The sequence below is a fragment of the Falco rusticolus genome, chromosome 15 (assembly GCF_015220075.1).
Source record: "Falco rusticolus isolate bFalRus1 chromosome 15, bFalRus1.pri, whole genome shotgun sequence".
Classification (NCBI taxonomy): domain Eukaryota; kingdom Metazoa; phylum Chordata; class Aves; order Falconiformes; family Falconidae; genus Falco; species Falco rusticolus.
The window spans coordinates 7,227,616-7,240,578 of NC_051201.1; the positions used below are offsets into that span (position 1 = coordinate 7,227,616).

The 12,963-nt window shown below is 36.6% G+C and overlaps 1 protein-coding gene across 2 annotated transcripts in view; it reads right to left on the reverse strand.

Moving 5' to 3' along the window:
- WWOX (WW domain containing oxidoreductase) overlaps positions 1-12,963 on the reverse strand; it is a 531,203-nt gene that overhangs the window by 493,891 nt on the left and 24,349 nt on the right. For both annotated transcript variants that reach the window (XM_037408960.1, XM_037408959.1), the window contains exon 5: positions 6,986-7,092. In XM_037408960.1, the coding sequence (XP_037264857.1) occupies positions 6,986-7,092 (107 nt within the window). The remainder of the gene's footprint in view (positions 1-6,985; positions 7,093-12,963) is intronic.

Consider the following 12,963-nt stretch of genomic DNA (forward strand, 5'->3'; position numbering starts at 1 on the left):
GAGAAGCACATTGAGAAATAAAACATACATCAAATCAACTAAACTTTTTTAATTTATCCCTGTTTACTGGAATTATAAGCTATATGAGGTCCTCTAAATGCTTGGAAAATGCCCACCAAATCCTTTAAAGCCTCCTGCACTCACACTGACCGGCTTTACGTTTCATAAATGTAATTACTTTAAAATATCACTGTATTTTTCTTGATAATAAAGCTCTATCTTTACTGTAGAAACAGAGCAGAGCTAACTATGGATGAAGATGCAAGTATGAAAAAGTTCAGCTGTAGCCAGTACATCAACTCTGGTTTTGCATCTAAATGCAATCAGCATGCAGAAGGATGCCCAACACTGCAAGTTAGAGGCTTAACATATCTGCTATATAATTCAGACTCTGTTTTACAATGATTTCATTACTGACCATAAAAACTGTAACAGTGGAACTGTATAAACAAACTGAACAGTGTTTTTACTGTAAAACATGAATCTAATATAAATATTTGCCTCTCCCTTTTCTCAGCATCTGTAATGAAAGTAAATTCATGCCATATGTTTATAGCGTGCAAAATAATAGATCTCAACAATTCATCCGTGTAAATGTCGGTTAAATTGTTTATTTAATGTTTTTAACTTTGCAAGGGTTTTTTTAAGCACAAATTTCCTCACAAATCATTAAAGGCTCTTGCTCTTGTCAGTGGCTACATCCACCAACACACAGCTGGTTTTAGAGATGAATCTGGCAGAAAAATTTGAAGATCACAGATTTCTCAACTGATAACCAGATCAATAGCTCTGACAGGTTGAAACATGTCCATGTGGATAGTTACTGTCCCAATGCACCAGCCTGCAAAGTGAAACAAGCTGCTGCCTCAGACATGTCAGAAGACTTCAAAATACAAAAGCAACCGCTTTCTAGCTTCTTATACTAACAGAGTGACGAGCAGACTGTATTACATCTAGATTTTCTTAATGCTGTGTATGCATGCTACTACTGTTTAAAAATTATGTCTACCATTATTTAACAATTCACTGTACATCTGTATTCGGAAAACACCTTCACAATACACTTCACTCTCCTAAAGTGTCTCAGCTGAGTAGATTACTCACAGAAACTTACTGAATTCTTGAACATTACAGCCAAAGTCTGGTCATACTTTCTGGTCTCAATCAGTTGTTACAAGCACCAGTACCGGTTAAAGCTTACGCTGTGAATTCTCCACTAGTAATATAAAGTCCGATTCCATTGCAATTACAGTTACTTAAAAGATTCCTTCACAAAAATCTGGCTCACACTCTTAAAAAGAAACTACTCAGCAGTGGCAATAATGTTTAGTTTGAGTGTCTGTGGCTGCACGTGAGACAAGTTGACACAATTTTTTTTTATTGCATTACCGGTTAGCTTTATACGAGATACTACCTCTTCCTCCAAGGCCTTTTCCCCATAGCAAGGTTTGGATAACTACTTTTACCTTGATTCTTCAGAACGGTCACTATTCAGAGCACTGGAAGATGAAGTATGTCTTTACATTGCAGGCTTTTATAACTGTATATTACACTGTGGTGGCATGTAAGCCAATAATATATAGTTTTAGAATACTATGCTTTGAAACAATACAATTCTTTATTACAAAATAACAAGACAATATTGGAAATAATATTTTCAGATCAATGCACGTGCTCTACCAGTAGATATTCTGAAATATTTTCTGTTTTGAAGAGATTACTTTTTAAGAGCGTTTATTTAGCACTGCTTTGAAGCTCTTTAACTCTGTACTAACAGACTGTGGCTCCATTCAGTATTTACCACATCTCCAAAGCCATCTTTCACACATTCTTCAGTTTTTTTCCATAAATTAAAATCTGCCACTAATCATGGTGAGATGTCCTCCCTCAATCTCTCACATAAGTTAATTCCAAGAACAATTTATTATGCCGTTTCTAATGTAGTCTTATATAGTTTTGGTATGGAAATCCTGTATTAAGTCTAACCATTTTACAGAAAAAGCTTACAAAATTAGCATCCAACAGATAGAAAGGGAAACTTTATCTCCTGTATCAAGATTAGCATCCATTAGTACCCAGAGACTAAGACAGAAATAATTTTCCAGAGCTATTCTGTACTCCGTCTACATACACAAACAACCATAAACCAAGGACACCAGTGGAGACTACATGGGAAATCAGTCCCCCTTCCTTGAGGGGGAAACACACATAGTTGACACACAAAAACTGTTGCCCATGTTCTGTATAAATGTGCCTAGTTTGCTTCTCATCTTTCTACGCTTTACAAGATTACAGCTGGAATACACAGACTCACCAGGTTTTAATTTTATTCGGTTACTTAATCAGCAAGAATATAAATCACTCGTTAGGTGAAGAATGCTTTGGGGAAAGGAATACAGCAAGGAGTCACATGTATTTTGTTGGTGTTCTTCAGAGCCATTCTCCCTTCTCTTGTCACATCCCTACCTTAAGTTTCTACATATAAAACAAACCCACATTTTCTTTTTATAGTTTCTAATCTTTGATGTAGCTGAAGGCTTAACACTGAGGAATAATTACAAAAGAAACATTATACATTTTATGAAATATTAAACTTACAACTTATCTTTTAATATCTACTTCAAAGACGATTTGACAGGAATAAATAAATGAGAGCTTCTTGGCAAGAAAAGCTGTGACTTATGAAATATTTTATTCATTCATATTCTTAAGTATATTCTTGAGAATACCGCTAACATCTGGAGCTACACAGACTTACCCAAACATTCTGCTCATAGTCAATTAGGAAATTATATCAATAATAATGTAAAATAAATTACCTAGCTCTCTTCCTGGAGCATAGATTTCAATGTTCGTCAGAGCAACTATGTGTACAAACAGCGCTGTAGTGTTTTTCATTAAGCCTTAAAGTCAATTAAGCTACGAATTGGAACAATCATTCCTCCTTTGCTTTAAAGTATTGATATTTTTTCTTGGCTGCTTTCAGGTCTTTTCACTACTCAAGGAAAGATTTATGTTTGACAATTTCTTTCTGATTAAAATGAATCATAACTCTAGAATTCTAATTTCCTCTTTTCCGAGCAAGAAATTATCAAACAGTTTTAAATTGATATTGAACATCATTGCGCATGAACATTCATTTTCAAGATATCAAATGTGAAGCTATACTGATCTCTCTTTTTATCTGCTGCATTTACATATTTTCTCTTCCTTTCTCTCCATGTATATAAAACATTAGATTATACCAATATAATAAACTATACCGCTCTATAAAAATTATATTTGACAGACCAGCTGGACCAGTCACATTAAAACTTGTCACAATAGTTTACATAAGGCAATTAACCTTTATTTGCAGTAACAGAAAAATTGCACTGTAGTTCAGAAAGAAAATAACTGGAGTACTGCAGGTAGCAAACAAATGTCAGTTATCAAAAGTAATTAGCAAGTTTGTACAGGTAATCGCTACTCAAATGGCTCAAACTCTCTATAAAAACAGCTCTTCAGACATGAATTGTTAAAAAACAGTTTCTAGATTTGTTTCCAACAGCCAATTAAGATCAGTTTGAATTTTTCTTAAACATTATGGCAACTAATCTGAAACAGTCACACTTTCTCCCATTATTCTTCCCGGTTTCTATAAATCTTAACAATTGAATTTTTCCAAGCCATTTAGCTGTCCCATTTTCTCTTTATAAACTTGATTTTCAGCCTGCGCCGAAAGCGGACTGAACCAGCGGGTTTTGCCTACCAGCATATTTAAAAGCCCAACAGGCCCAAAGAGGAGCTGTCTTTCCGCAGACACTCACTGACAGCGTTCCAGACAAGGATGTCACAAATATACTCAAAGGGAACAAGCTGGATGGTTTCCCTAAGTACTGTTACATATGCCGTACAGTTCATGCACTTTACAAGAAAATGGGGTTTAGACGTTCAGTTAAAGAGTAGAAACACATTTACCAAATTTCCACCCCTCAAAATACTGCAGGAAGACAGTATTTACAGCGCAGCTCAGAGATTTAATCTGAACAATTTACAAGATAACATAAACCAAGCAGGTAACGCTGCTGTTGCCAAACCTGTAACATGAACATGAGGCTTCTGAGGCTGCATCCTAAACAGCTGTATTTTTTTAAAAATTGGTTTTCAATTTCAATTTCCTTTCAATAGTTTTACTTTCTCTAGGAACAAGGGAGACAAAATACCGTGGATGCTTTGAAGTTCTTTATAGCAGGATAGTTACAGCTACATGTTGAGAATTCATCTGAACCATACTGCAGAGGTTGTTGATGTTTTTCTTAAACTGTTTCATTTTAGGAAAGAATTTTCAATTAACAACTTCCTGCTCCATACTTACATCTATAAACTAAAAATTAATATTTTACATCAATAGTTTAATACTAGTATCAATCAAATTAATCTTTGTCTCTTTGTTTTCAGTAACTGATATTGGGGCAGGTTTTTGTGTTTGTTTTCCTCAAGATTGCTCACAATTTGATGTAAATTTTAAGCATCTTGTAATTCATCAACTAATTCTCCCCTGGTTACACACTCCAAGTAATTAAAGTTCAGTAATAACTTATTCTTTCTGCTCCAGCACCTGCATTTCATTTGTTTATTTTCCCAGAGTCATAAATCTGAGGGACTGTCAAAGTGCCATAATATTAGTGCAATAATCAAAGTTAATTAATCCCTCTCAATAAACAACAACAAAGCCATTACAAAGATGCATTGAAGGTTTTCCAGCTACCCAGTTTACAGATGAGATTCTTTCCTGAACAATTAGAATTTGAAAACTGTTAGTAAATATATGTAGTGTTTCTGAAGTAATTTGACCTTCAGTGATCTTCATTCAATTAACAATTCATTAATTTTTGGTGATATAATGTAGGTATTAAGACAAGTACTCCTGAACTCCCATTGCCTTCAGTGTCTTCAGAAATATTTTCAAAATTAAGGAGATAATGGGTTATTTTTCAAATGAAAGGTACCCAGTACTGCCTTATTTTAGTTAGATAAAACACATATATAGAGATCTATTTAGTTGGACTGGGGCTACCGAATTCAGAAAACAAAATATCACCAAATACAGTTCTATTGAAAGAGAACAGACAGATGAACTTTAAGAAACCAACACTACTATTTTGCATTATGCTATTCTGTTGGAATTCTCTTGGACTACCATGCTATTGAAACAAAAAAAAAAAAAAAAAAGAGTGCGCTTTAATGTGAAGTATTGAAGGGGAAAGGAAGATATTTTTCTCTCCCAATCCTTTACTGTAAATCATTAGTATCATCCAGGCAAGAGAAAAAATCTTAAATACAAAGACTGTTTCTTGAAGAAACTTGTGGTTACAAAAATTAGCAATATTATATAAGCATCACCTATGTGGAAATACTTATTTGTAAATAAGCACTGTTTATTTTGTACTAATAAATAATTATCTCTAGACTACTGATGTGTAAATATTAATACTATTAAGTGTTCTTCCATATCACCTAGGAGCACTTGAAATATTTTCAGAGCTTGGGAAATAAAGCTAAAACACTCATCACAATTTTTATCAGGAAAGAAATAAAATTCCAAGAATCTGATCCTACAGTTTATTATTTAAGCGTATAGAACTGTATCAATAGATTATCTCCTGGAAGTCAGCAGTCACAGCAAGCTCTGACAAAAGTACCTTGCCACCTTTACTAAGTAGTAAATGATTACCGGAGGAATGAATTAAGAACACTGAATGACAAAAAAAAAAAAAAAAAAAAAAAAAAAAAAAGGGGGGGGCAAAGTTAGTAGTCAAAGAGGAACAAGGGAAGACACAGTACTGAAGAGCTTGTATCTGCATGATAAAATGGAAGAAAAATACAGACTGCCTGGCAGCAGTGCTGTGGGCCTGATGGACTGGGAAAGAAAAGGAGGGAAGCATTCTTGGTTTTGAGAAGTGTAAGGATGTTCCTCTGCAATCTGTCATAGTATAAAAAGTATGAGCAAAATAGTAACTTTCCCTAACCTTCCCCCCCACCACCACCAACATAACTTGCGGCTGTTTCATCTTGTCCTGTCACTTGTTATCCTTCCTGACCTTCTTGTAGATGGGTGTCACACTGGCTAACCTCCAGTCAACTGGGACCTCCCCAGTTTGCCAGAACTGTAGATAAATGATGGAGAGAGGCTTGGTGAGCTCCTCCGCCAGCTCCCTCAGTGCCCTCGGGTGGATCCCATCCAGCCCCACAGACTGGTGCGTGTCTCAGTGGAGCAGCAGGTCACCGACCGTTTCCTCCTGGACGGTGGGGACTTCATTCTGCTCCTCCGCATCCCTGTCTTCCAGCTCAGAGGGCTCAGTACCCAGAGGGAAGCTGGCCTTGCTATTAAAGACCGAGGCAAAGAAAGCAAGGGGTACCTCAGCATTTTCCTCATCCTTTGTGGCAATGTTCCCTGCCGCATCCAATAAAGGATGCGGATTATCCTTGGCCCTCCTTTTATTTCTAATGTATTTGTAAAAACATTTGTTGTTATCTTTCAAACACTCAACCCTACTGTCACCATCCTTCAGCTCTAGGCAGTCGAAACGCTCCCTGACATACAGAGCTACCCCACTGCCTCTCCTTCCTTGCCCACCCCTTCTGAAAAGTTTGTAGCCATCCAACATTCTCCTTCAGTTACACACTTTGGTTCTGGAAACGTCCTGTCCTATTAACTATGATACATGCCTCAGTGGGTCTTTCCAACATTTTCGCCATTACAAAGCATCTGCATGTAACAGACAACAGCATGTGAGTCCTTGCAGTCCAGTGCAGTTGTACGAAATGAAAAGTATCACTGATACACCAGTAACTGAACAGGATATTACAAAATAAGACAAATCCCTTTTTCCTTAGATTCTTGCATGGCAATGTCATATCTACTTAACTGCTTGTACTGCACAAAAGACTTCACATCTTGAAAAACATAGCTTAGTGCTGGACACTACAAACGTTCACTTACCCATTCCAGGAGGATGCGCTGTACAGCTTCATTGCCTCTTGACGTATTTCTGCAGGCCAGAATAACATATGCCCCATGCAGTGCAAGAGACTTGGCAGTTTCAAAACCTATGATAAAACATTTTTTCCTAGTCAGAAGTAGGTCTTGGTAACAAAACAGAGCTATAAAATTACCTGAAAAGGTGAGCCATGCACTTAAGTACACCGGCACTACCTGCACTCTGACCACCTGTTTGACAGTCACCTGGATGTTTAAGAGCACATATGAAAAAAGGCAGACACCTCAATTTGAGCAGGCCTTTGGGACAACAGTTGTATATATTTTGTGCAATACAGACTTGGGATCTTCCAAAATCAGACTCAATTTATCTGCCTTTGTGCCTTCAGCTGTTAGCAGAGCAGGATTACACATACTCCTTACTTGCCCGACAGTGAAGAATGAATTACGGCAAGATGGCAGAACTATCATGCCTAGCAACATCACACTGAAAGTGGTAAGAGTATTCTAAGATTGAGCTCTGGGCTCTTTAGATGCACAGTTAACCTCTGATTCATTAATCTGAGGACCACCTGTGGCAGAGGGATCATCCAATGGGATGTGTGAGGGGTAAGAACCAAAAATCACATGGAGATAACTGCTCCTTGTTCCAATCTGAACATCAGCCTATCTGTGGACCACAAAACCAAGGACCAGAGAAGTATCCAAGTGTTAAACCATTCCCGGGAGGGGTTATCAAGCTGATACTTAGAAAATGAGATTTTATCTAAGGAGATCTGTAATCTACATGTGTATTTTATTATCCACACACTTTAAAATCTTTGCTAAAATTTTCTTTAAATTACCCATGTAAAATTAACTCAGGTTTTGTCCCATCTTCAACTGATCTATGGAGAACAGTTTTTCACAATTCTTCTCATTACAAATAATCAGTCAAATACCATGCAGCTTCAATACGTTGGTTACAGAATCATGAGGCTAAACAGGTCACTGGATGTACCAGATGACAGAGAAAAAAAAATAATCCCTGAAAAATTCCCTTTCACATAACTCATTGACATGACTTCATCTGTGAGCACATTCTTTCTAAATCTGAAAGAAGCAGACAGACAGTTCATACTTCACTGCAATTAAAAATGCAGCATGAATCTATACCCCCAGGTATTTTGTTGTTTGTTTTCTTTCATCCATAGAAGTTTCACAGTGAATTCCTAAATGACTGTACACAACCTTTTTTTTTTGCAATAACGTTAATACATTTTTTTCTATTTCTGAATCTGGACACTTCATTTCTCCTTTCTAAACGGAGACTTCAGATTTCAGATTAATTTCAGTTTGTTAATTTGGGACTGTATTGCAATTTAATGAGATCAGTTCAAATTATAAAACTGTCCACAAAGAGCTGCAACTCTTTCCACCTTAAGATCATTTGCAAGCTTTGGAAGCATACTCTGTTTCACTGTTTAATTCATTAATGAAAAGCTGCATAAAGTTGGTCCAAGGTAAACTTCATTTAATTAAAAAAAAATCTGTGAGAATTTACAGCAGGAGGTGATGAGTTCCTGGGAATACAGAATGCCCATAAACCACAGAGAACTGAGCCAGAAACTGGTTTCTATCAGGGGTGACCTACTACGCATTTGTGATGTAAGCAACGGTATCACTGGGGCCCATCTCCATGGAGAACTATAACAACGACAGAAATTTCCATCTAGCTGAAAGAGGCATAGCATAGCTTAATGAATTCCAATTAGACAAGCTTAAACTAGAAAATGAAGAATCAAAATGAAATGCCCAGCAATTTGAGCATGTGAGGAAGTTAGAGAAGTATATGGTTTAGCTTTGTGACATTTAAAGCATGTTCATTTTCTTTTTAAAAATTGTTTACCAAAAAGCCTATTAAAATGGGCTGTCTCACTTCCAAAACACCCCGGAGCAACAAATTTCAGTTACAGTACAGGACATAACTTACATTATGGAAACAACAGACACCAAGATGAATTTATACCATTTTCTGCAATTACATACTTACGGTATTTAAGTCCAAGCAATTTTCTTGTATCTTTTTTAAAGCTATTCATTGTACCAAGCAACTTTAATTACCTGGGTAATTCATTGCATGCACATGAATTCAGCTACAGTATATGCAAAGATTTCCCATTCTAATTCCACTTTAAGCATCTTTAACTAGAATTTTTCATGTAACTAATGTAAGACTTATACCAGAATACTATTAGCTAGCTGTATGCTGCTTGTTTTGCACAAAAAAAACCCAAAACCACCAACCACTTATTTGGACCAGCTTACCATATTATTAAAAACTAGCTGGAATGCCAGGAAGTAAGAACAGTTTTTCCACTGTTATACACAGATCTAGAGCTGACTGCCAGTTCAATTAACTAAGCATGATGATGTTTTGCTAACTCTACCCCATGTCACCCTGCAAAATAATAAATTCCACGCCATTCTTTGTTATAGCTAGTAACTGATTCCCATTATAAACTAAACCGAGAAAGATGAAAATATAACCAAGTAAGTTACATGCTGCAAATTTAGTTAATTTTAATACCACCTTGATTTTTCCCTGCAAACTTCAAGATCAGTGTTAGAACACTTCTCTTTAGGATGTATGTACTCGCTCTTTTCTGGGCTACCAAAGGACGATTCTTCACCCTTAGGCAGACACGTTCTGGATCCTTCAATGAAATCTATGTGCAGAAAAAAAACCCCTTGTTTTAGAGGATTTTTAAGCAGCAGTCCATCCTTCCAGTCAAAATACTGTCACAGGTCAAGTGCTAATGTGTCTCCCGATCAGACATATTCTGAACTACTAACTCATTCACGAACACTCGCACTATATTTAGGACAGCTAGATTTGTGCAAAAGGAGAAAAACAAATCCAGGTATCCCAATCCACAACGTTCCAATTCTGGTTACAGGTAGAGATTGTATATAAACTATTACTACTTATCTTTTTATCACTGAGTGTGGAGCATAATTCATAAGACATCTTTTCAGACCATCTACCAGATGGAATATAGCAAGAAGAAATAGTAACAAAATACCTTTTTCAGAGCTCACTGGGATTTAAATATAATCTACCCACCAACTCGCTGACTCTCGAGACCAACATTTTTATATATGTCCTTAAAATAATTCTTCACAGACCTGAAAATCTTCATTAAGCAGTACAATTAAGTATCTTTGCAGTTTAAGAAAGAATTATGCAGGAGCTTAGAAGAACGCAACTTTTAACTGAAACACCTGAAATAGGAGTTCAGAAGCACCTCAGTATTCAAGTCCTTTTACAGCTTTACCTCTCTGATTCTTCTATGAAAACGAATGTTTCTTTCCTCCCCCAGTGTCACATACCTTAAAAAGGGAAGGAAGATCTTCTAGCAGGATGAAAAACTTTTTAAACAGAGTAACTGTGTTAAACTGAGTTTGCTAACAACGTAAATTTTAAAACTTCAGCCTAACACAGGGATTGGGTATTTAAAGTACAAAACTATTTACACTCTGTAAAGAAAAAGCTTACCTATCTAAAAAACTACATTGAATCCAACTACACATGGAATGTGTTTTCATACACCAAAGTAAAGCACAAACATCATAAACACCCAAATAATAGTAAAGCCTTTAAAAAAATAATCACCACAGTAGGGCTAAACAGAAAGAGAACTCTTAAATAACAATGTTAAGGATGTGCATAACTAAGGAACCAGAGCTCTTATTAAATCTACCCACACAAGAACAACTCTGTGGCCTTCAAAAGAACCAAAGATGTCTTTAAAATTGCACTTAATCCGAGACCGCAGCCACCAGTGTGCTCTCTTACACAGACACAGCGCTCTCACAATGAGGGAACATTAACAGCAACGATACCAGGTTCTTTTCCAGCAAACAACTCTTAGCCTCCAATGGTGAATCTTCCCTGTACCATAGTGCCAGGGTATTGCAGCTGCAGAGCTATTTAGTCCAGGTAAACCAGACAACACAGCCTGCTGCTGACAAGAACTACGGGCATTCACGTTCTGCCCACCCGCAGCAGCTGGCAAAGGGCATACACGGCTAAAGGAAACCGTGCCCAGCCTCAACGTATTACTGCTCACTGCTTCAGTTCTCAAAGTAGGCAGCTCAAAAAAAGCCACAAGACTTGACTATCTTCTTACAGAAAATCACACGTTATATACTAGTATTTTTTTTTTAAAGAAGGAACAACTACATTAGAAAAACAGCATAGGCTAATATACTTGAGCATCAAGGACAGCAAATTACGAAGAATACGATAACATACTTCCATCAAAAGTGACAGAAAAACAGTATGTCTAAATAATATACACTTTGGAAAAACCATCATAGCATATTTAAATAATCTATACTAAGTTGAGCAAGCATTCTATAAAATTAAAATAAATTTCAAGTGATTCTTCTGGAAATCTCAGGAGGCAAGAATCTTCTGAAACAGCCTACTCTTGCTGCTGTTGCTCTTAGCTCAATTAGTTCTAATTTGACACTGAGGTGAAAATCATGTTTCAGACATATATGAGGATCAGCATTATGGCACAGCTCTCTATATCAGCAGCTAACCTAAGAACCGGTAGAGAACTAACAAGAGAGCTACAAGCGCATAGGATCCACTGCAGACATTTAAAACCCTTCAGCCCTTTACTTACAGTGTGCTTTTCATAAAGACTCAAAAATTAGCACTCAATTTCATTCTGTGTCTTCTATGACTATTGTTCAATACTCTCACATCTACAGTCGACTACTATCACTGAATTTTGGGACAGATTTTCAGCTAACGATCTCAATTAACGAGCAGTTAGCATCGCTCAATTAATGCCAACTACATTGTGTCAACATACACCAGATGAGTATATGGCTCTGTCAAACAGTGCAACCTCCTCTATAAAACAAAGGGAATCACTGAGTGGAAGAGTAATTCAACAATTTATATAAATAACATAGACATCATACAGTCCATTTATCATTGGGGGATATTTTGTAAAAAAATTGCATCAGGCATTTACATGTTTTTAAACATTCCTTTATTTCAAGTATAACAAAGCTTGAATGCACAAGATGAAATTAAAAACATTTCAGACAATAGCAAGTTTTCTTCAGCTTCTCTACCTTCTCCCAAACCCTCCAGGATACCTTGGATCTGTCATTTACAACACACTCGAAACACAGTGACGCTATCTTTCTTTGCAACAGCTTAGTTCTCAATATAAAAGCCTACAGGGTTTGTTCATATTTAGTTTCTTCAAAAACATTTCTTCCTGTCTCTCCACTGATAGAACAGCTCTGGAAGCCCCAAGATTCTAAAATACCTTCTCATGTGCTTGAGTAACGATTTGAATAAAGCTAGCATGAGTCCAGCCTTCCCTGGGCTCTACGTCGCAGGCAGTTTGAATGCAGACTAAAAGGGACTCTAGAACAAAACATTCTCCCCTTCCACTCCAGTAAACATAGCGAGATCAAGTTAAGTGATCCATGTTCTGTGGAATTGGAAGTGAAAAGTATTAGCCTGCTTGTGTTACATATTTCTGGTCTTTCATATACTGATGGATTACTTATGGACTAGAACAGCAGAAACCAACTCTGATTTTATAAGCACAAACTTTTTCTGTCACTAAAAGTGTGTATTACTTTCACAGCTGCGTTCAGGTTTTTCTTTTTTGCCACTACATTGTTTTCAAACTTCCACGTTGCCTTCTGAATTGCAGCAAACGTCTACCGGGTTCTTATAAACAGCCAGATGCCCCATTTGCAGAGTGAAGCAAGTTAATTTTCGGAATAGATCTGGGGGGTTTTGGAAATATTTGCTTTTAATATAAAATGGGTAAGAGACTTATACAAAATCATTCTTTGATAAACTAGTAGCTGGAAGAACAGTTTCTTTCCCATATAGGGTATTACGATATTGCAAGCAAAAATCCAACTTCCAATGAATAGGAAGTTTTTTATTTGTACAA